The sequence below is a fragment of the Pecten maximus genome, chromosome 3, assembly GCF_902652985.1.
Source record: "Pecten maximus chromosome 3, xPecMax1.1, whole genome shotgun sequence".
NCBI classification, from domain to species: domain Eukaryota; kingdom Metazoa; phylum Mollusca; class Bivalvia; order Pectinida; family Pectinidae; genus Pecten; species Pecten maximus.
In genome coordinates, this window is record NC_047017.1 from 42,142,934 (window position 1) to 42,169,028 (window position 26,095).

At 37.5% G+C, this 26,095-nt stretch overlaps 2 protein-coding genes across 2 annotated transcripts; both read right to left on the reverse strand.

Moving 5' to 3' along the window:
* Positions 1 to 1,472: 1,472 nt before the first annotated feature.
* On the reverse strand, positions 1,473 to 5,840 carry LOC117324239 (cholecystokinin receptor-like). The gene has a single exon (XM_033879993.1). The coding sequence runs from the start codon at positions 2,943 to 2,945 to the stop codon at positions 1,614 to 1,616; it is 1,332 nt and encodes a 443-aa protein (XP_033735884.1). The 5' UTR covers positions 2,946 to 5,840; the 3' UTR covers positions 1,473 to 1,613.
* A 12-nt stretch (positions 5,841 to 5,852) lies between these two features.
* On the reverse strand, positions 5,853 to 24,474 carry LOC117324237 (N-acetylated-alpha-linked acidic dipeptidase 2-like). The gene is made up of 18 exons (XM_033879992.1): positions 24,008 to 24,474; positions 22,290 to 22,590; positions 20,382 to 20,507; positions 19,933 to 20,119; positions 18,647 to 18,743; positions 17,819 to 17,908; positions 17,024 to 17,109; positions 16,765 to 16,884; positions 16,118 to 16,203; positions 15,873 to 15,936; positions 14,676 to 14,743; positions 14,221 to 14,318; positions 13,633 to 13,723; positions 9,333 to 9,422; positions 8,012 to 8,177; positions 7,129 to 7,210; positions 6,632 to 6,724; positions 5,853 to 6,453 (listed from the first exon to the last, which is right to left on the reverse strand). The coding sequence occupies exons 1-18, from the start codon at positions 24,280 to 24,282 to the stop codon at positions 6,228 to 6,230; spliced, it is 2,346 nt and encodes a 781-aa protein (XP_033735883.1). The 5' UTR covers positions 24,283 to 24,474; the 3' UTR covers positions 5,853 to 6,227.
* Positions 24,475 to 26,095: the final 1,621 nt, after the last annotated feature.

Consider the following 26,095-nt stretch of genomic DNA (forward strand, 5'->3'; position numbering starts at 1 on the left):
TTACTGTAGAGATTATCCGTGTCATTTGGTGTACATATTAATTTTTTTGCATTATTATTTAATTCACTTTTCACACATTCTAGAGATTCTCCTTCAGGCGGGGAGGAAGGTGATACTTTATTTTATCCTGCAACTGCCACCGCATTGTCGGGATACATCCACTGTATATATATATATTTTGCTGTATAACATACGGCAGTGACGGAAAACAGCTGTATTTTGGAATCTTAGCACGTGCGTCAATTCGACTAACCTACTTCAAAGTGAAACAACATTTGAAAGGCGAACATATTTGTCATTTTTGACACCGTTACGTTTCGCTTCAAAATGATTATTTTTGATGATAATTTTTTATTGTTGCAGGATAGATATAATACATGGTCAGTGTTTTAAAATACAAGCTGTATTTTTGGCTCCGGACAGAAAGACAAAAGTGGCTCGCCAAGGCTCGCCACTTTTGTCTTTATTTACCCTCGCCAAAATACAGCTTATATTTTAAGACACTGGCCATGTATTCTCTATTTATGTTGTTTATGTTGAAAATATTTATTAGTTGTAGTTTAAATTAGCACCTGTTTGGGATACTCGGCCCTTTATAGTCGGGTACTCTGATAATTGTTGTGTATACTGTTTATAGTCTAGATCAGTCAATTTGATATACATTCTTTAAATTATGATGAGCTTGTGTCTCTGTGTTGAAAAGAGTTGTACATTGTCTCAAAACGTCCCGAGGAAACACAAGTTGGTGACGCTGACAGGATTAACAATCTGTATATATGTATAACTAGCTACAGCTGTATATTTGGAGTCAGGGGAGGAACGTAGAGAAACTACGGCTATTGACATGTTCCTGAAAACTGTGATGAAAGAGGACGACTACTTTACAGTTGCGGAAACTAACTGAACAAGTCATTAGAAGCGGGCATTGCAATCGTAAATGTATATGTTGATGAGAGTAAGTGGACCGACTGGGATAGGCAGCATAAACGAGAAAGACACAACAGAGGAACGAAAAGATGTCTGTACACAGAACATTAACACGCGAAATATCGATAGCTCTTTGGGCAATGACGTACAGGAAAAAGAGAAGGAAAGGCGCCAGAAGAAGGAAGATACAAGATAATTTAAGGCCAAAAGTGTGACCGACGTCACAGGTCAAGAGAGAAATACAACACGTAATCTGTATGACGTACATCAAACATAGCGTGATCACCGTTGAAAGCAGCAGAACCATTTAAATCATCAACATCCTTATCAGCATTATCCTCCTTATCAAGGAAGCTGCCAAATGTCTGGTGTGATGACCAAAATGCCAAACTCAGCTCCTTCCCTCTACCACCTCCGCCATATACCACCATTTAAGGTTTCTGAAATTTGTCTGCTTTCCCCTTTTCTTTGTTTTTTTTATTATCAGTGTATTATACAAATATGATAGAGGTTTGAACTTTTTTAATGATAACAATTCAACAACGTACAGTAGAAATGCATTTATTTGTTAAAATCGTAAGTATGCACACACTGAGCTTGGTTATACTTTATATTGATTCTAACAACACGCCATGTGAGCCACGTTCCATGATAAACCATTATTTATGAAACAAGCATTTTTTTTTTCATCTACATATACACCGTTCCTTTACAGTTCGCTGAAACTCTCGGTCAAGGAAACCATAAACAAATGGATTGACAATAAAGTTGATGACAAAAGCACTGTACAAGAACCGAAAACAAACAAACTCCGATGGAGTCATGGTAGTCCAGAAGCTTTCCTTGACAGACTCCATGGTCATAAGCACAAGCTTCAAACAGATAGTAATTGCATAAATAATTGAGATGACCAGAAAGACTAGCGTCAGTCGTAACCCTTTAATTTTTAGATGTTTATTAGACTTCACTAGTTTTGTGTTCTGCCTGTGTACCTGTGGTGTATTTGGAACACTATCTTGGTTAGTCTGTATATCACACAACTGACTTTTTCCAGTATCCATTGTGAAACCTTCGTCCGTTTGTTGACCACCAGAATCTTGATCAGATGGAGTTGGAGTCGAGTCTCTTCTGTCATCGGCCACTGACACAGGCTCTTCTGGAAATGCCGAACCGTCATTGATTGGTGCATTGGAGTATATTGAACCTTTGCTGTGCTCCGGTGTTTCTGTTTGACAGTTATTGCCCATTTGCTTAGAAGATTCGTTTATCTCTGTCCCTTGTCCTCCTCGACCCTTTTTGTCATGTGCCGGACATTGCCATTGCCCTGACTGGAGCCGGAGGCGGGCCCTGCTTCGAATATATATCGACCGTAGTATTAGTATATACAAAACAACCAATGCCAGAAAATGGGCTGAACCGTATATAAACATCACTGTTTTGTAAGTCAGATGCCATATTCTTTCCTCTCCTGACGGAACGTTGATGCACAATCTTCCTGTTACGTTCCCTTGCCACATTGTCACGGAAACCGAGCCATATACTATAACAGAAGGTAATGATACAGCGACTCCGGCACAGACGATGACGGCAAGTGCTAGCTTTTTCCGTCTTAATGTCATTTGTGGCCTAAACGGTGTACATATCTTGAGGTAGCGATCGATGGTGATGAGGAGAAGAAGATGTGAGGACATAGTCGCAAATGCTATGCTGGAAAAGGCCATCATTTTACACACAGTATTATTGTCAAAACGCAATGGACGCACTTCCGTTATTATTTCAGATCCAGAACACACTGCGCATGTACAAATATCAAATAACGCCAGAAACGGTATAAAGAAACGGTCTTCGTTTGGTGATTTGTTACCAAACCAGTAAATGTACATCACAAACACATTCCCTAATGTTCCCAGGATTAAACAACTCGCGATTATCACTAAGACAGGTCTCAGCTGCTCAGCAAGGACATCACTCCAATAGTCCAACGTATCCACGTCTGATACTGAAGAATTTTCAAACATCTTAGCAAAGTTTTCCTCGTATTAAACAATGTTGCAAATCCTCAGTTTCAAATGAAATACAATGCTATTTTCACTCGCAATGAAGCGATACCTCAATATATACCAGATCGGAGGCGGATATCGCCCACACTAGCCTCTGTGTAATGGTCGGCATGCTTACAAAGTTACAAACCACTAAAACCACCATTTCCGCTTCTATACTTCTCTTCTGAGCTACCGTTACTGTATATAAACAGGTTATCTGTGGGAATATTAAGATATAAAGCCATTTAGCAAGCATTATTGCTTAGTTTAGAAGAGTCGATCATTTCAATTGTTCAATTGTTAGTGCGATGTATTCCTCAATGACTGTTGTTGTTTTCACAGATGGTACCAACTCGAAATAGGGGTTATTGTCATCTATGTTACTTTGTTTCTTGCCTGGGAAATAATAAGGAAATGTGGTTTTGTATTTCTATCAGCTGCTGTCACCGAGATATGTATGCAAGACACGATGGATACCTCTAATTGTGTGTGGGGATCAATGCATGCCGGGAATGTCCGACCCCGAACGTGAAGGGCCGAAAACATCTATGTATTTGTGTCGGGAATGTCCGACCTCAGACATGAAGTGCCGATAACATCGATGTATTTCTGTCGGGAATGTGTGATCGGTCCTTCCTTCGGATGTGGTCAACCAATGCACCGGGTCAGTCTTCATTGTTAAAGAGCCACAACAGTTTATATAGCACACAAACCATTCCAAAAATGTGTGTACTATACCTATATGTGTATTATGTTGTTTTGTTTTCCCAGACCTCACCTATGGAGCGTAATGAATAACCTACCACAATTTATGTTTAAAGATACTGTATTTATTTATATTCCACATCATAAAGCATTGAAAGAAATCAATTTTAAGGAGATATTTCGACTATAAATGTCATGTGAACTGATGATATTTACAAGTACCTTCCTATAGAATCGCTACCTCAATATACTGTCAAATTTTCAAACAAAAACACTTTAAAAGCCGACCTTATTAACATAACAAACGTATATCTGTTTTGAAAATATATTTCCTTGCATGAAAATCGCAGTTTTAGCAACAAATATGGCAAGCATATTGACAGAAAAAAAATCCAAAAAATCCAACAACCAATTCGTCTAATTACAAAGGAAATTGATTGTTTTGAAATCTTAATACTTGCTGTGGCGCTTTCGTTATGTTTGTAACTTAATATACAATACAACGTAACGTTCTTTGTTTAAATAATCGGTGTCTACTTTGATGGACTTTTAATAACATAGCAATGATAACCAACTAAAGCATTGCAATTCTTTAAACAAATTCGCAAAATGTCGGATAAGATATATGAAAAAAACTAGAAAGAAAACATTCCACACGCAAGTAAAAACTACAAAAGTAAAACCTAGCTAGCCAAGCTGCTTGGGTTATGTACTCAGAGAGTACTACCTTTAGGATTGACATGTATTGGTTCATATAATACATTAACCCATCTCATTAACCCCTCCACACATCACGTAATTACTAAACGACGTATATGGTTAAAATCTGGGATTAGGCCTTATAGCGTTTCGCATTGTAAAGGATTTTGTTCTGCACAATAATAAGGCTTTTTCTATTTCAGCTTCTCCAAAAAAATAATTCATCAATATACTGTATATAATTACTGTACTAAATATACAAGTAGAGGTACTTGGGCAAACACTTAAATGAAAGTACGCAAATGTTCAAGACGAATTGTTTGTGAGTTGTGTTTTTCGTCAATGAACGTTATGTCGGTCATCACACCAGATCAATAAGAGAACCAGTGGAATTATAGGTGATCACATTGATAGTATTATCAGAACGTGACAACATTCGACACAATTTGTAATATTAACATGGCGCCGTACTCTCCCATTGCCTTAATGGGAATCTACATTTATGGACGTTAATATTAATTTTATCGAGATATCATACTTACATCCGTATTACAGGAAAAAAATATATATAGTAGAGTTTTAAGATGATCATATGGCATCGGGTATCTTGTGCCGTTTCAACAAGGTTTTCGATCCGAGTATGGTAGCGTTACGGCGGGTTATGTTATAAAAGGAAGTGTACTTCATTATACAGATCGTCGATCAAAGATATTGGTTATATTTCCATACAATCAAAAGGCATAGGATTGATGGCTTGTTATAAAGTTATCGCAACTATGCTTTTCTGGCAAGATATGGCGAAGTTCCCCGCGATTAATCCAGTTTAGTAACCTCTAAAATCCTTGTTTTCAGAGGACGCCAATCAGAGCCCTATGACGTCATGCAATACGCGGTCAAGACCGAGCGTTATCTGCGTGACTATGTTTAATAAATAAATAAATGACCTTGACATATAACTTGACCTTGATATGAGTGGTTTGCGTGTACTGGATATCACGCGGTAATATTTTTCAGTTTTAATTTTTGTCTTTCTTCAATGTTACCTGTTCCAGTTAAAACTACCTTGTATTTTGAATATCTGTAACATATGTTTGTAATCATTATGAAATTGAAGGCAATACAGATATTTTCCTATTTATCATTGATAACATTAATGGTATTATAATAAAATGATAAAATTCGGCACAATTTGCGTTATTCACATTTGACGCAGCAATGCAATCTGGCATTGCCTCAATGTTAATCTTGGCTACATCTATGAGACCACATATATCTCGTAAAGATCACATGACGTGATTGCTACACCATTTCGATCAACGTCGGGGAAATTCCTCTCACTGCTCTATGGATGAATCAAACGGAACGAGAATTTTGATCGTCATTCTGGCGCTATGTTGATCTTTTTCACGTTGTGCTGTGTGTCAGGTTGGTTGTGGAGATGAATTAGATTTTGAAAATACTATTCTTATAAATTACCATACTGCGACAGAAGTGAAAGCAAAGAACAATTTTTTTAAGTAAAGAAACATAAAAACCTATGTTAATGAAAATATATCAATTATTGTGACAGATAAATATTCAAGACGACATTCTATTCTTTGTCATCCAGATTGCATTTATGTTGACAATAAATGCAATATAACAAGCGTTCAATTGTTAAATAAAGCCAAACTATGTAAATTTTGTAGTTAAAGATATAAGTTCATCGGTAACACAACCTTAAGGATGATTATGCCACAATGGCAGGCCTTACACACATAAAACTAGTTAGCTACCGAAAACAAAACAATTTCAAATGTTCTATTACATTGTGTGATGATTACACGTGTGATGGCGGCACATGTACAAAGGTATTTAAGGTTTTCCATTGAACTCGGGCATAAACGAAGACACTTCCCGGAGTGTCGACTGCGCTGAGTTTATCGTAAATACTATCACAGAAAAATGGTGTTTCACAATCTCCCATCGTGCCACTGCTTCCGCTTCCGGAATAGTCTCTATTTCAAACAATGAATCTACTAGGCCTGGGAAGCTGCTTCCGGCGTAGGAATTAACGCTGCTCTCCGCAAATAGGATATGTCTGAAATGAATTAGAGAAGAGAAGCGAGTATGTTAAAATTCATTCAATTAATATGAAAATACAATGTTATTACTATGACAATGAGTGTTCATTTCACAATAATTATTATTGTACTACACATAGTTACCTTTAGTACAGATACAATTATTTTGATCATTTGCTTTACTGGAAAAGATACCTAGATTGGGGTCGACCCGGAAGTCCTGCGGGATCCATGAAAGCCCGCTCCATCAAAATCAACTGGTCATTTATCCGGCGAATAGCAAACGGGCTTCAAAATAAATAAATGAATGAATAGCATTACCGCGGACTAATATTGTTAACAATATAGTAAGAAAAAATACTCCACATAAAATTACCGGATAAAGCAGCAAAGATACATCGTGAATAATGTGTCCGAAGATTGTAGTAAAACATCAAACGATCAAACTGATTATTTTAAATACACATAATTAGGCAATGATCGAAATTTTAATACAAGTGTGTATGAAAAATGCCTAAAAGACTATCACGAACATGACTACTGTGATAGAAAGGCAAACTAGTATTATCAATGTGTATCACGACCAATATAACACTGGCCTAATTTTAAATCGCAATACATCATCCAAATAAAGGTCAAAATAAAATTTAAAAGATATTTATATTTTATGTAATGGAAAAGACATAACTTACTCATTCTTGTTTACATTCTCCACTAAAGTCTTGAATGTTGCTGCTTCGGAGGAAAAATTGTCTGCAGCCTGCTTTATCCAATCTGAAGAAAGAAACACCACCATAAAAAAATGGTAAGATATACACTTTTGTATTTAATTGTCAATAAAACGAAAACAATTCTATATTTTCAAATTATGAGGATAAACGATACCACATTGTTGCGTTACTTGAACTGCAGGCACAATGCACTATTTGCTTATATGAAATAGTTAATCTGTACATGTGGACGTTTTATAATCTGACACAAAACCCAACGTTAATGTACATTTGTACAACCAACTGTCCTATTTCATTGTCTAGTCAAGTAAAATATAATAACGTAGCAGTGGTTTTGGAAACATCAGATACACAGTCAGCAACGAATTAGTAATCAAAGTTGGATTCTAATAAGCACCAAACTCGTAATGCGACAGTGTTTCTAAAATCTGCTAGTTATATCGGTAACTACTAGACATCATTTGTAGTTGGAAAAAAGATGGGAAAACATCAAGTTGATACTATTTCATCAAACAAATATTGAATTACAAACTGTACATTGATTTGTGGTATATTTTTCGTTAAATATCAACCTTGGTAACCGATGTCGTGGTCGTTTTATTAACCTTACCTTCTCGTGAGTATGCTTTATTTACATGTTCGTTGGTCCATGGCTTTACTATCTTAACTGATATGCGTATGTCATGTTCGGCTGGTAATGTATTCCGAATAGTACTTAGACACGTGACATGCAAGATTAATATGAAATAAGCTATAACTGCGCTCTGTTATTCAAGCTTGTTGTTAGACATATACTGACACCTCTTCCATGTTACTGATGTTTTCCTTTACCAATACTACCTACCAAATCGTATGCCTTGACTTCTGAGAAGTGCTCCATAATCTGAGTCCAATGTGTTTACTAAAGTCTGAAGGTTGTTAGCAAAGTCTGTCACATCAAACGGAACTATGAGAGAGTCAGCCAGATTCCTCATCAGTTCGGCTGTAGTTTGAGCGACGGCTTGATGACGCTGAACGATAATAATGATGTAGATATATTAATTTCCATAGAAGATGAAAGTACTCAATGTACCTAGACACACACATTAAGTATTTTTGTTAGACATTATATTCTATCTATTCTATCGAGAACGTACGAAACATTTGGAATCGCATAATATATATTATTATATATATTGTTACATACAATATCATAATTCACAGAGACAAAAAAAACATATACATGCATATAAATGTGTTGAAAATAACATACATATTCTAGCAATGACTACCTTATTTTACAGCATTCTGAATCCATGCTATACATGTGATACCGAGAGAAACTATAACTAAAGTTACAGCTATAAAAACAAAATTCAAAACGACGGCAAATTATCAACAACAAATAGTATTGCGACAGCCTCGAACACATGCTAGGGAAATTAGGGAACTTAATATCGTCGGATTTATCAAACAGCATAAGAGTTAAACTTCATATTAATTAAAATTTTATTATTAAAACATCAAATTATCAAACACTTTATTTCATTTAAGCATACTTTTACATGCCAGCCGATTTAAGAAAAAAACATCTCTGTATAAGTGCACTTAATGATTGCGAAAGCTCACCGGCGGCAGCAATCACACTATGCACCAATTTTTTATGTATGTTTATAGCATGTCGTTTTGAAATTGTACGTCACATAATATCGCTCCAAGGGTTCGGACTTACAAGCTTTCCAAAACCTACCCCAAAATCTTTAAAGCGGGTTTGGTACAAAAGAAGTAAGTCCACAGAATGGTAAAATGCGAAAAAATAGGGGTTTTTTTCTGCATGATTTTGCCATAGCATCACTCCTAGACCTCTAATGGATGTATAAACTAAATTAGAAGTGTGTGATGTCTACACTTTTGGACTTACAAGCTTTCCAAAAACTTTAAAGTGGGACGCCGACGCCCGGGGTACAGCATTAGCTCACGGTTACTCGTAAGCGGTGAGCTAATAATACGTATTCCGTTATACTTTTCTCATTATTGTTTGTTTCAGATTGTTGATGTGTTAAACGAGTAGCAAACCCAGTAGTTTCTTATAAAGAGAACCATGATATTACAAGTGCTTTGGATTCCCTGAAAAATACACTATGCATACTCTGTCGAATAGTCAGTAATATATATATATATCTTACCTTGAAGCCTCTATCAATAAGCTGATCCACGGCATAGAATGTCTCATACACAGTGTGGTACAAGGGATAGGACCCGATCTTGTAAGTATTCTGTGGGGGTATATATAAAAGCTTTATATTCCGAACATACACGGAGGTATAGAAGATGTTACATACAGATACATTCCGAACGTACATGGAAGTTTAATTAGAAGAGGTTACATACATTTCTAATGTAAACTCTCTAATACCGCATCGCGGACATATGTATGGTCATTACCGTTCAAGTTAAAGTCACAATATAATTTCATCTTGGGATATTGAAGTACATTGCATATTACAAAGTAGATTTATGATTATATATCATAAATCATCTGATGATCTCTCACGGAAATTCCTTAAAATAACTGACAACAGTTGTTTTAATGTTACCAATCGAAAACGAATCTCCACAGACGAAAGTTTGATATTTTGAGTCTGGATCATACAACTCTTGTATGAAATAAGATCCTTGTTCAGTTAAGTCCACAGCATGTCTATTACCTATGTAGCTAAATATGTTATTTGTTGGTTATATCAAATTGCCTCAACAAGGTTGACCATGTTGTCTAAAAGCACACTGGTCCTACCTGGTGTTAACTACTTCGTTCTTAATAAATATTTACTATGGTGGTTTAGAAGTCCTTAACTAATTTGAATTTATTTATCTTTGGATGCCATAAACATGTAGTAAAATTGTCATTTTACGCTATTTAAACATGGATAAAACAGGTTGTTTTAGGCAACTACTGGACTTGGTAATATATCACACTATCGTATATTGAGTTATTAACATTTATTTGCAAAGACACTTATATTAATACACATGTACTTAAATCATTGATTGAATATGTAATGTCTCTCTCTGTTCGTTGTCTAAGACATGACTTTTTGTGTGGTTTTTTATGGATAACACAGAAAATATTTAACGACAACAGTATACATTAAGCTTTTGTTACAAATACGAATGTATCATTCTTGATATATATTGCAGGTAAGGTATAGTAAGAATTGAGTTCGCCCGCTCATAAATAGATAAATACTGTCGAGTCGGATCGCCCGAGTTTCCTCCGCGCAAGAAACGAGGGCGATCCGACTCGACAGATCAACACATATGGGTGGTTTTGCTTTTATCACATACCTTTATTAATTACAACTTTCCTTAATTATGGAATCCATTTGCGGTTTCAAATGCCGTCACATCACTATGTATTATTTTCGTTTTCAATGAAGAAAATAAATCGTGATCTCGTCATCATGATCGAGTTCGTCAACTGATTAAAAGGCAGTTTACACTTGATCAATATTTTTGTACTGATTAACTCCCTTCTGTTTTCAAACTGAAAATGTTAAGGAAAATCACAGCACTAATTGATGCGAAATCATTTATTTTCAATCAGATATATGTTAATAAATTCTCCCAACTGTCAGTGAAAGTGTTCGGCATTTAATTATGATTTAAAATACAACATCGTTTACTTCAAGCAGCAAACTTTACAAATACTGTTTAATTTAATTTGATTTAGCATTAGTTAAGCATGGATATAGTAAAAAAATCAAATTAAACCTATATATCGATGGCATCAAACACATTCTCCATACCTAGACATATAGCTGATGGGCTGTCGTTGAGCGACTACGTCACAGCGCGTGCAATTCATTCACAAAAACAAGTGACATGTCACACTGAGTCATCGTCAGTGATTCGTAGGATTCTACGATATTTCCTAGGAGGAGATATAACTTGAGAGGAAGATTGGGAAGATATTTGAAATGAAATGTTAAATGTGCCGCCAGTAATATTCGCTCCAGAAAACATCCCGGTAGCAAGATTTTGACAGTCTCCAGATGATCGTGGGACCGTAGAATTTTGAACAGGTGCGATCTCTTTGGAACCTACTACGTCACGGCGAGACAGTGTTGATGATGTACACTTTGATGACAAAGATGTTTTGGGGACATTTTGTAAAAGTTCACACATTTCACGCTGCTGATCCATAGACGCAACTGCGTAATTGTTCACACTGTTTACATTTTTATGGCCACTCAACTGCATAATCGTCGTCGGTGCAACGCCAGAATGCAAAAGTTTTGTGCACAGAGTTTTTCGGAGAGATTGGTTGGTCTTTTTTCCAACAAGACCAGCATTATTAGCCATTGTTTTCATCATTACGGAAAGTTTATTTTTCCCAACTGGCTGATTTTTGAACCACTTTTTACCGTTCTCGTTGTGGTTAACAGCAAGATAGAAAGGGGATTCGCCAGTGTTCATTTCAACTGGTCTGTGTTTTGCGTAAAGTTTATAAGATTCGATTGGACACCTGGATAAATTCTGTGGATTTGCAAAAAGTTTTGGATTAAACGATCTTTGGTGACTAGAATTTCCTCCACGGGTTTTAGTCGATCTTTCATTGAATTCCAAATATTCTTGGCCGTTTTCATCTGTTTTCAGTTCAAGATCTCCCCATTTTAATTGCCTGTTTTCGTCACACCCCCTGAACCCTAACAATTTCGTGTTATGGTACCAAATGGTATTAAGAAGAGACTTTGGATTGTCCAACCCTAACTGCCCACTTTCCCACAACGCGTTTTCCTCATTTTCACTGAACGGCTCGGCCCCATTTGGTTTGTTGCCTAACCCCCGTTGTTTAAGTTCTTTCCTTCGCGACTGCAACACCTGGCGGCTCGTGCTGAAAAAACTCTGACGTCATGATGTTGTGTGCATAGTTTATTTCGCGTAAATGACGGTCAATTCCGCGATGGAAGCTTGTCAAAGTGTCGGGTTCATAATGGGATCCGTCATCCTTCTGGGCAAATAAAAGAAACCCTCCTATATAAGTGTCCATTTCAAATGGCAAAATATCGCACAATGGCCTTACGTCAGAGCGGGGTGGTTGTGCTATCCAGTCAACAAATTTCCTGATACAACCTTCAGTTTTCCGAACAGTGTTGGGTTTTCTCTTACTCATTATATAATCCCTTAAATCTGAGATTCCAGACGTGAATGTTCTCTCGGAAGATATTCCAGTAGATTCCGAAGTTTGTTGTATTAGGATTGTTGTTTCGGGGACAGGCATTGGTGGGGGTACGGGTGGGGGGACAGGCATAAACTGGGAAGCAGACACGGGTACATCGAGGAGGGTTTCATTAGTTTGTAAAGGCTGTTTTGAGAGCATGGTATCATTTTCTTCATTATTTACAAACCCATCCATGTCATCTTCTTCATCAAATACCAGATCATGTAGGATTTCGAAATTCACATCAGAAAGTTCCATGCTGGAAAGAACTGTCAAACTTGTCAAATCAGACGGTAGCAGACGACGGAACAGAGGAAAATTTTATTTCTTTTTAATAAAGTTGACATATTAAAAAATATCCCAGTAGTAATTATTTATTTATTTGCATGTGTTTTAAAAAAAAATATTTTAATATTTTTTAAATCAATGTTGAACATCCAGCCATAGTTTATTTCATCCAATGAACTGTCTATTTTTAGTTTCCATCGAGAAGATGGAAAAAGGGAATTCCCCTAAAAAGTAGTTTATCTATCTTTGCTAGTTACATTTAAGAATCGATATGTAACCATATGCAAGTATACAGTCGATATGAATACCATTCTGATGACAGACGAATATTCATATTGCCCGTTTAGACGAAACAAATATTAATCTGTTTACTAACGATATAGGCAAATGCAACACAGAATGTAAATGTGACAACTTACATGTAAATATAGCGACCTTTGAATATATTGTTGAACCCCAATAATAAATATCATGTGTAAATGTCTTTAAATATAAACGTCTTTTTTTTTGCATTATACATTATTGCCTTTGTACACATAATTCACATACATATGTACATGGTGGAACCAATGCATACTAGGATTAATACTCAGTAGGAACAGTTACAGATATAATACTATTTTCGTACGATTTCAGTCAACAACAAGTTAACAACTGACAAATGAAATATTTCCTCACAGTATTTCTGACAGGCCATTAAAGCATGAAAGACAGTATTAACATAAAATAAGCGAAGAATAATATACACGTAAGTTCACATACTTCTTCGTTAAACAGTATTTCATTTTTTAATTCATTTGCTTTGTAAATATACATAGCCAGGTTTTGACTGATGGTACAGGTCTCTGGTGGCATAAGATCTATAAATTTTAACATATTAGGTCTAACATAATATTTCCTATACCTAAATTTTGACCTAATTTCTGAGAAGCATTTGAGAAACACAACCTTAGTATTAAGGTATGAAGTACCCTTACCATGTCATAAGAGTAATGGACGCTCACACATGGAATTCCTGCAAGTTGCACAAACCCAGCATAGTCGCTGCCTGCCCCAAGCGTCCCCATACTGCTCGGCCAACGAGTGAAGATTCATTGGAAATTTGAACATCGACAAAGGTTCATAAACCGATGAATATCGGTGGTAGAAAATCGACAACAGTCGGTAAATAAAGAAAAAATGACAGTAATATTTGATTGAGCTTTAAACATGAAGTAAGGACAAAGAATATGGAATTTTTGACCAGTGATAGTAAATTCAAAGACTCCCCATTCATGAAATATCATGGATACTTAAGAGCATAACTGATGACTAATTTCTGATATTTATAAATACATTACTAGCCTGATGTTCAAATCAACATTCAAGTATGTCAATACACACCCAGTGCTTTTTGGACACTCCCTGCGCTTCTCTAATCAACAGATAACCATGCTTCATATATACCATCCATATCATCCTCTAAATATACATATATTCCTCATATATATACATATATATTGACATACAGTGTAGGAGTTGATTAACTTATTGTAATAACGTTAAGTATTGTTACTTCCACTTACTATGGTTTTGACTTATCCTGTCCCGGAAAACTCGTCCGCCATTTGTCGTAGACTGTATGTAAACCGTGTTGTACGTCCCCGCCATCGGGATTGGGAACCTAACAATCATTAATGATAATTTAAATGTACATCTTAGACAAAGTCTTTAAATATCAACAATACACTAATTACTGGTACGTGTATAATTTTCATGTGCAATAACACAGAATGTATAAACTGCTTATTTATCATTTTACCTTCGTAAAGATCAAAAGACGAATCGTTAGGTACTATACTGATGTTTCTAAGCACTCGCATGGATATAAGTTTATTGTCTACCAGCATGAATCATCAAATTAAAATTTGTTATTCGTACTTAACATGGTTGCAAATCTTAATCAGAAGAACAAACTTAAATAAGCTTACATAACATCTCTTTGTTCTAACAGTTTTGTGATTTGACTAAAACATCGCACCTGTCTTGTGGCGTCGAACATTGACTGATACATCAGAGGTGTCCCGGAGGCTCTAAAGGAGAAGTTTCCTATAAAGTAATGGAAAAATATCTAACAACAGGAAAAAGGTGCAAGGAGGAAGCGTCTTCGGTATCATTGATGACACCTGTCATACAAATCTAGGTCAAATCGACGTTACCTGTCATATAACAAATCTAGGTCAAACCTCGGTTACGAGTGTTGATTGATATGTTGTGAGCCTCGTATTGAAGGTACTCAATGATGTTCTTTATAAGTCCTGCTATTCGCTGACTATATAGGGCCGTGTACCCAAGGACTGGTCTCATTTGGTTAGTGTATATCGACGAGGTAGCACTCTGAAGTAAACAAGACAAGCGGCTTTTGCAAAATGGGCAAAATCATTTAGGGATAGAGTCTATCATTGCCATGGCTGCCATTCACGATTGTGGCTTTAAATTGATTGAGCATCCGCCTTATTCACCTTATCTCGCTCTATCAGACTTTCATCTATTTCCAAAACTGAAAACAGCTATTCCAGGCACCCTTACACTAACCCTAACCCTAACATGCAGAGGATGACTTTATGAACACCCAAGAAAAGGAGCTTTATAAAAGTAGCACTGAGTGTATAGATACTGAAGGGGGTTATGTTGAAAACTAATACAATATGTCTGGCAAAATTCAAATCCTTCAATATAAGGCTCACAACTTAACATCAGCTGTCGTGCATCATCTTTTTCGAAATGAAAACTATCGTGGTGACAATACTTGCAAGCATGTGTTATAACATTTACGATTATACTGAGTAGAGAGAGGACATTCAAGCCACTTTTGTCCTCGCCAAAGGTTGGTGGAATATGGGACGGCAGGATTATTGGAGGGGATTTTGTATAAATGATTGTTAACTTAGGAATGAGGCATAGGGAATGACGATCACTCGATGAATAATGCTTGCATTTACATGTAGTTACTAACAACGTACCTTAGCATCGCTATATATAACCCTGACCACGTGGGAGTAATGTTCCAAATGTCTGTATCATCGTGTCGCCTGAATATCATTGACGTTAACACTGGCGTTACATCGACAGCCTCAACAGAAAGGTGATGCCTCCATCGCGTACATATCTGATTAAATCTTAAGTGTTTGTACATTTACTTGATTACCGCGTGACTTTTGTCATTATGGATACGTACCCGTCACGGCGATATCTACGTTGACATAAGCAACCGACCTGGAGCCTAGATTCTTCACGTATTGCTATATAAACACAATAGAAACAACTGAGGTTGGCTGGATCGGAAGGGAAACAAATTTATTATGTAATTGAAGCATCGCCCGAACTTCAACAGACAATTTTTTGGGAAAAGACATTGATATGACTTAGATTAACAGATGAAACATGTTTTCCAACAAATTGTAATATGTGTTAACTTCTTACCTCCACCCATTCGTTGGATCCTAGAAGACCATACTCTTCTGAACCCCAACTACAGAAAATGATGGTTCGTCGCGGTCGCCATCTTCCTGAAATATTTTAATTAAAACCAGTGAATTATTACAAATTGTATCTGCTTAGGAATTTAAAGGGGGTGTCATGTAATAAGGGGGAACGTCGACCGTATAATTACATGACAATTTTGGTCTGCCAATTTTGTTAATGTGGGTTCTGGTGGATGTTTCTGTCAACAAAACTAATTGGTTTGTTTGATGTTATTTATATTTTGATTACCATTTTCCGTTTTAGTGTTGTTGATTTACATCAATATTTTTTCTCAACAATATTTTTAATTCTTGGCATTGGTTCAATTAGGTTTGTACAATTATCTATCCATGTTAAATGTAATATTCTTGAATAATTCCATTGTGCTGGTCACAAGCATTTTCATTAGCTCACAAATATGTTATAAAGTCATAACTAAAAAAATAACGTGGCCGTTTGTAACGCCGCTTCCATTGGCTGCACAGAAAACGGAGTAAATCAATAAATAAATAAAGTTTTCACCTGGATTGTGTAAATGGGATTAAATTATAATGATTAACTTATATGTGAAACGTGGAATGTGTTATAGACAAAGTACACTCTACCTTGTTTTACCAGGTTACCCATCACCCTGGAAACTTCCATCATGGTCGCAGTACCACTAGACGGGTCAATGGCGCCAAAGACCCAGGCGTCTCTATGGTTACCCATCAATACGTATCGGTCTGTCAAACAATATACAAGTAAAATAAGAAAATAAAATATAATTACATCTTAATTATTTTATTTGTGTATTTCAATATTTTATAATACACATAATCCTAAAAAGAAGTTTGACAGTGACACATTGGATCAGTGACTTACCTGGTTCTATGGATCCTCGTATAATTCCAAAAGCATTATAGGTCCTCCTCATGGAATTTTGTGTTGAAATAAACATTCTGATTTTCCTGTAGAGAAACATGAAATAGCAAGTGTCATTTTAATTCTTGTGGCGTTTTGGCGCTGTCATGTTTGTGAATAGACTTCAGTGAGTATTGATTATCCCCCAATCTATGTGATTGAGCTGTCCCGATTTAAGCATACCAATCAACGGTATTAAGTAGTCCCCAGTTAAACGCGCCAATCAATTTGATGGTATTGAGCTAAACGTACCAGTCCATGGTATTGAGCTGCTCACAGTTAAACGCACCGTCAATGCTATTGAAGTAAAGATGTGTGTATCTAACTACCCCCAATAAGAGTTACCAGCCAGCTGTATTGAGGTGTTCCTGGTAAGACATGATACTCCCAGCAGTAAGACTTACCAGCTTGTTATAATGAGCTGTTCCAAGTAAGACCTAGTATTCTCCCCAGTAAGACTTACCAGCCGCTGTATTGAGGTGTCCCCGGTAAGATCTGGTATTCTCCCAAGTAAGACTTACCAGCCGCTGTATTGAGGTGTCCCCGGTAAGATCTGGTATTCTCCACAGTAAGACTTACCAGCCTGCTGTATTGAGCTGTCCCCGGTAAGATCTGGTATTCTCCCCAGTAAGACTTACCAGCCTGCTGTATTGAGGTGTCCCCGGTAAGATCTGGTATTCTCCCCAGTAAGACTTACCAGCCTGCTGTATTGAGCTGTCCCCGGTAAGATCTGGTATTCTCCCCAGTAAGACTTACCAGCCTGCTGTATTTAGACGTCCCCCGAGACGGTAGGTAATATTTAATGTTCCTTTCCAATCCGCCGGCACCTCATCTCCCGCCATAGCACTGTAAAGGAATAAACAATCGGGAAATGTACAGAATATTTTAATGATAGATATAATTCACCGATAAAATCATTTGAAAACAATCATTCGTCAATCATCAGACGTAACCTGAACAGAAAATTATCGATATGATGTACACAGTTCCTATCATACTTTGTCCCATATATGGTGGGCAAGAATGGTTAATTGAAAAAAAAAGAAATACTATTGCTAATTTTTCTCAAGCTCATAATGAGACAATACATGTTAATATGGAGAAATTTACAGTGGGACTGCAAATCAACTGACCAAGGAATAAGTAGAGACAGCGGATGGTATGAGGCACTTGGAACGGGGGTATAACAAAACGGGCTCAGAATATGTATAATATAAGTTTAATAAATCATTTAAAATAGTAACTATCAGAGACAGCAGGTCCAAAACCACGCAATACTCGACTGCGGGAAACAACATCAGAATTCTGTGATTGGCAGAATGGGTGTAGAATCTGATACAGAGGTCAGGGGCGTAGATAACGTATGGTTCCCTAGGTGATTGAACAGGGAAAGGATTGCTCCAATCTTAGGTGTTGTTGTTTTAGTCATGATAAGCGACGACAATAATAGGTTACTGGGATGACGAGTTATGATCAAGTACATTTGTTGTCGTGCGTGCCTTGTTAAAAACATGCCAAATGGCGGGAAGGAAACCTATAGTCTCCCTGGTTTCACCGGTAGGGGACTAAAAACTTGTAAATTACCCGAGTAGTTTCTGTCCTATACCGTAGCCTACAGGGTGGGCAGGGATGGTAGGTAATCTGGCCTCGCGGCTGTCTTCTCCATATCTGTATGCTGTCTCTGAAAAACCAAACATTCAATGGAAAGATCATACTATCTCCTGCCAACTTAGTACAAAACGCTTTACAACCATGACAGAAACATGGCTGTTACAAATATGCCACCATAATTCATGTCTATCAATTGTATGATGATCTGTGGAAGTTTCGCTCAATACGAGAGGAAGTTACATCACCGTGTTAGGAAAGAGACCATCGTCAAACAGGAAATACACTGACTCTGTAGAAATTTATGACAGACAGAGAGACAGATTTTTTTTATTTCCTCTTTGTTGTAGAGATTGTACATGTATTGTGTCTTATCCTGTGTTTACAACAAATTAAGAATATAAACAATGTACAGAGTCATGATAAAGGTTTCACATCTTAATTATAGTAAAGTGTTCATCTCTGAGATCATTACAAGTATCAGATCGGCAATGTTCACTCACAGTTAAGCCCACTTGTCTCGATTCAGATGAGTAACGTTTTAGCTATCGAATGTAAATTGACAATATCTTTCGTCTGGTAGGTGATCGGGGACGTCTTCTCGAAATCGTTGCACTTCCGTGCAGCATATCTTTAAACAAGGTCGAGATCTTGTCTTGAATATAGTGTTGGATTAGCCTAAAGTTATGACCCATAGAGCATGCGTGACTGCACTATCAGTTCACAACTGGTAAGTGGATTCACACCTCCACTGTTAGTGTAGTTTATATCAGTTTACAACTGGTTAGTGGATTCATATCACCACTCTATGCGTCTTCCTTTGGCATATGACATTTTGATGTTCTCGTCACAATGCAGATTTGACGTAAGTGTAATTCCTGCGGATACTGTTCTCCCAGTCAACTTTCAATCAGCGCAATGCGCTTTGCATGACTATTGAAAAACAACATAAGCTAGCATTTTGCGGGATTATAATTTAAGCGCCACGTTCGTGAAAATTCAAAAGCCATATCTAATAGGCACTCCGGATTACCAATAGAACAATCCATAGGTAAAGTGTCGTCGGCTAAAAATATCGCTGGTATGTGAAGATGAGTGTACGTGAAGGCCAAAACTAGATGAGTCATGATCACGGATAAGATCATTATGGAGAGTTTTCTTTTTAACTTTAACATTCTACATATCATTATTGATCTTAACACCACCAAATTACAGACCGTTAAGCAGTAGTGAGTAATTTCTTCGCGTAATTGTATATGTACCTGTTGCAGGGTAGCCGGGCGTCAGTGGGTCTCCAAGACCTCTGAATATAGTTCCCCGTTGTGCTCCTGAGGGAGGGAGCCACCAGTCTTCCGGATATACACGTAACGTACTTCCGTCCAGGGTGTAATCGGCAGGGTCAGAGTAAATGATAATACCTATTGCACCGTACTCACTAGCCAGGTGAACCTGTTCCGATGGGAAGTATTAAGGATCAATTGTAATGTACGATATGTGAACAGATATAATCACAAGAAAAATAAATCTATGCTTGACAAACGATATCGGGCTTAAATACAGTAGCGGTGTCAATCAATCAATCAATTTGTCACCATCTATACATATATGTCCAAAACGACCACGAAAAGAATAGCACCTGAATTTTTTTTTTGTGTCACAACGGAGGATATTTCCGTATCGTTCTAACGATAGTATGTTTTCTACAACCAACCTTGTCTCCACGAAAGATCTTTCCATATCGGGCTATTACAATGGCGCCCGTTATGTTGACGGAGGTGTTGTTCTTTAGCCAACGGTAGTCCTCCAATCGGCCGTAGTTTACATACACCAGGCGCTCCTGTTAAATGTACGGTGTCTGTGTTATTGAGCAAACCGACAAGCAGTAAATAGTTTAGTTATTTATTTGATATACACCATTAAGATTAAAGGAAAAACAACGAATAGCACATACATAATAACGAAACCGTAATTCCAACTCAAAATCGATTAAAGATGACAAAGTATAAACAGAATAACAAAACAATAATCTATAAAAAAAAATGTATGGAACTTCATGAAAAAGTACTCGGGGAATATGACCAGGTGCTTCAAATGAGTAAGCGTCTTCTGTTTCATCGACGACATTTGCCATACAAATCTAGGACAAATTCTGGTATTATAATCTCAAATGGGAGTTAGGATGGTAACCAAAGGAACCACCGGGCATACCAACATGTATCAAACACGTCTGACTTCATATCTCAAAAGGAAAGTGAGATCGTAATATTGTCTACAGAATCTCGAATAGTGCGACTTGTTTCTACCCCAATTATACACATATGAGTTGGCAGTAGCGAAGTGGTGATCTAGTATAATGCATACGTGTTTACTGTCATATGCAAATGAGGCGTAGTGATACTATATTATGTAAAAAATTGATATCAAAAAACAATATCTTTATAAATAATTGACTATTTCCACATTAATTTAGCCTGTTTATCCTTCAACTGTCTCACACATACTGACACTGACTGATAACTACTACCGTACTAACCGTATGCTTTAACCGTCAATGCACTTGCCTTATGTATCAATACGATTCACCTGAATTTATTATATATCTGACGGTGCTACTTTCAACTTGACCCTTAACTTTGACCTGAATTTGTAACGTTAAAGTAAACAAAAGCGAGTAAATGCAGAATCGTAATAGCTAAAACTGAATGTGGTTGTTTTTATTAAAAAAAGTGCATGATGTAAGTAAATACCGAATTCTTACAATTAGAATATTACAGCGCTAGAAAGCACCTTGTACAAAAACTGCGCGATGCGAATGTTCCACCAACAAATATCATGCAGATTAACGGACAGTAGTAATCTATAGTTCCATCTCGGAAACGCAACAAAGAGCACATTCAAACATGTTGACAAATAACCTTCAATCTGAATCAGAAAATGCATCCATGCCCAGTGTCACAAAAACACGTGCTCCAGGCCTACAGTTTAACAACAACTCGAGCAAGGTGACCCCGGAGAATTCCCAGCTTAATTCAATGTGTAAAAAATGTGTTTTATTGTAAATTAAATGGGTCTTTGTCAGGAATAATTAGTAATTTTGTGTTATATTTCCATACGTGTTTAACTGAAACTGAACTCTGATTTACAAAAAAAGCGTGGAACTATTTTTCAATGGCGCATTGGTAGTTTCGTGGTAGTTAACACACACAAGTGTTATCAATGAATGGATATTTTCCTGCGCGATGTAGCCGTTCACGTCACTCATGAAGGGTCACTTGTACCAAAGAAAGGTAAACAAAACGGCAATTTGCTTGTTTTGAATATCTTCAACTGGTAGAAAATTGTTGCAGGATAATACTATCGCCAAAGGCTCGCCATCTCGTCTTTCCTAACTCTCGCCAAAATAAACCTTGTATTGTAAGATACTAACCATGTATTCTGTCTATATAATTATCCAACAGTCCGCATGTTTATACAACGATGAGAGAGTGAAATTATAACAGGGTATTGTGATAGAAATCATTTTACCTAACCATTATAAATATATCAAAAAGAGGAGGGAAAATATCATTTAAACGTCTATGACCGTTATATAGCTAGATCTATGTATGGCCGTACGTACCGATACTATGTCTCCCGGGGCGGAGTAGGCGTTGAAGGATGGTACCACGTCACTCTTGTTCTCTGTAGGGTACAGAATCTTCTCCCTTAGTGGGGACTGATATACTATCCCATCTGTGTCGTTTAGGAGTTCTATCCGGTTCATCATGTCGTCATCAGTGACGTTCGGGTAGGATAACAGGACGTCATACGGCGTTAGGAAAGCCTCATCCAATCCTTCCTGTTTCCAAAAGTCTTGTAGCTCTTTAGCTTGTCGGTAGTCAGCATCAGTACCAGCAAGGTGAGGAAATTCCGACAGGTCCCTGTGATTACGTGGACGGTACGTTAACATAACATGCTTAATTACACCTCAGACAGTCATGTCATATGACAACATATGATGAGCAGTTTAACTCAAGACAGGTAAAAAAAAGCGTTGGGCACCCTTATTGCATACATGATAAAGGCTATTTCAATAATAATTTAAATAATACCAATTTAATTAAACCGAATTATTTCTCCGTTTCGGTTATTTTAACACCGTTTCGGCTAATTTTATACCTAAACCTCCACCAAATACCGTTGCCAGCTCTCGGTGTTCTCCTTCATAACTCTGTCCCCCATTTTTTCGCTATTTCATGGCATTGACACAGAAAACAGACAAGTAATCATAAAGAATTATTCTGGAGGCATCGAACAAGCCATATTTATCACATACGAAGTTTATACAGTGTGCAAGACGCCACAGGCTCGCTGTTTTTAGCAGCGAAAACGTAAACAACGATCATTCGTCTCCACTCGCGTCATTAATGTGCCTTAGCTTGAGCAAATCGCGAACTCTTCGCTGAAACCAACACCCCTCAACGATAGATTAGTTATTGCTTAACATGCAAAATTAATTAAAATTAGATTAGCTATCGATATCTCTCTCCGAGACCGGATCGAAAAAGTTCATGCTCGTATCTCTCGCCATATTCACGCTTCGCGCTCCCTCCGAGTACGTCGCCGCGCCCCCTAATGCAAGGGGACACAAGTTCTGCGCCCTCCAAGTCCGTTAACCTTCTCCACGGTGTATTTTTCACTATTTATTTTACCCCAGACAGGCTTACATACAAGATTGTTGAGTATGCGTGTTTATTAAACAACCGTATACGTCCAGACAGACGACCTGATGCTTTATTAGCATTTTAATCCTCGTATTTCGCCTAGAGATTTATGTCTACACACCATCAAAAGGAGCCATCGACCATTCACAAATAACGACTCATAAGTACTCAACAGGAAGGTCATCCGAGGTCACCGAGGACTAAACACAGCTGTTGTCCTATAGGTAACCCTATCACGGCCTATCGCGGATGACCGTACATAATTCTAAGACAGCTGTGTGAAGTTGGCTCAATATTCATATGATTTTCAGAATTTAATTTAAACGACAATCACATTCTGAGTGTTCAGTGCCAAGTGTCGAGCGAGCTGGCTGGACGTACATATTTCGGATGTTGAATGTCATACGGTGAGTTGTTAGACATTCAAATTCTGAGCGTTGAATGTCGTACATGTATGTCGCACTGACTCTGCATGTTATATATAGAGCCAACTTCAAACAGCTTCCTCAGATTTATTGGTTCGGTAGTAATATGCAATCTCGTGTTTTAAACTTGTGAAAAATATATTCAAAGTTATCGAAATCCTCATCAACTTCAATGCAACAACCACAATACGAGTATCTGATCCATTTACCTGAGGTAGTTTCTGATGTTGTCTGGATTAATGCTGCTGATAATTTCCTCGCTGATAGTAGGGTCCCCATCCTGAACAATTTTGTCCGAGACTCCTGGTAAGAAAACGCCTTGGACGTTCCCTTCTGACTCTTCCGGGCACGTGGCGAATCTCCCAATAAGAAGACCAATTGCTAGTCCTAGAACAAGACATATAAGTGCAGAAAGCAGTAGATTTCTGCGCACGTGCGCACTTCGCCTCGTCATAAAACCCTCGGTCGAGTTAAAGTCGTGCATTTGTTCGGTTATGCGTCCACGTTCTGTTACACTGTTTATGAACACGCGTTAACTCCCCCTGTGGACCTTTTACAAAGTTTAGTACTATCAACTTGTTGGGTAAGTTTACAATCCCCTGCTCAGCTCGCAACAACAGCTGACATCAATTGTGTTTACAGTGGTAATAAAATACAGGTGAGCTCCTCCCATGACGGTAACATGTGATACCGTATATATATCATCTACTCACTAATATATTCATACTCAGCGTTTCTGATAACAGTTCATTGATGGTCTTTAAGATTCTACGTCCTTCAATATCACTTGTTGGCCTTACGGCTGACCTGGGATATGTATTGTCATGTGTATGATATACATGTAACTGTGAACGGATCATTGTTTTCAGGTCAGTAAACTGGAGACAAGTTAACATTATCCTCAGTATTGTCAGCTCTTATACAGTGTCCATTAGGATAGTTTTTGTCCTAGAGTATTCAACTTATTTATGAAAACTTACCATTTCTTCAAACTTATTAAAAACTATCATGAACATTGGGTACAGCGAGCGTTTAGTTTGAACAAGTCGTGTTTGCCACTGGTATTTGATTAGTTACGGAAAACATCTTCACTGCTGCAAAATCATCATTCAGCCCTGTTCAGTTATAGTTAGTTCATGCCACATTCAGATTATTTCCCAATAAGGTATCACCAATGGCCATGGTGCTTAGCACGTTTATAAGGTAAAGACCGATTATAGAGAAAGGTCTCGGGAACTCCTCCGTCCTGCAAAAATTGGTCCATTTAATTCAAAGTGTCGTCGAAATTTTACCAGAAAAGATTTTTTAACGGCGGTAGTTTTTATCGAAAGTTAAGGAGAAACCCTACCTAGATAGTATATTTGTTTACGCGCAGCTTCTGAAAAGAGTTGAATCTTCTTTAGTCGAACACGATCAAGAACATTTCTTCAAACGAAACAAAGAAAAAGTGGCGGTCTACAATTACAGGCTTTGGTTATAACAAATATATTTACTTGTCTAACACCTCACGTCATTTCTCCTCTCGTGCTCCCCGTGGTTGTTTGTCTCGACAGGTACAAAATGTATCAGCGTCAAGTCTACGGCCATCTTGCCATTGCCATTCAAGTTTTGTAAACCACGATTTCATTGGTCCGCTATTTTTTACTTCACCTATTCAACTAAAATTCTTGTTATCTGTTAAAATGCAGCATTGTTATTGTTTATTTTATAAAACACACTGTATCTTCTAATTGGTCATTTAAGAATGCAAACTAAGGGATGATGGAGTGTTCCCCAAGTCAGTAGAGGCGATAAAACACTCGGTTACGTTAAGAGATAGAGAGCGAAAACGTGGGAATGCGAAAACGCGACGGCAAAACCGCGAGATTAATCTTTCTCCCTTCGCATTCTCGCGTTTTCAATCCCTCGCCGTCACGTCTTCGCCTTCTTGCAGTTTCGACTTAAGATCGAGAGGGCGAGAATGCGAGAATGCGAGATGAGACACATGGCTTTAACGAGCTATCATACATATGCGATGGACACACGGGTGGATTATATGGCGAAATAGAGATCAACCTCGAGATGTTTTTGTTTTGTTTTATTTTGTGATGTCACCATTCGTAGACGAATGTTATTGATACAGTCAGAGGGATCCGAATGTTCCTACAGAATTAATGGACATCTTGTTCTCCTATTTCACACACGGGGGTATCGTTGTCTGGTCGGAAATCAATAAAATCAGGGACACATGCTTATGAGAGAAAGTTCACAGTACCACCTGACCGACAGATACAGTTGTCCTCTCGTGAACGCACTTA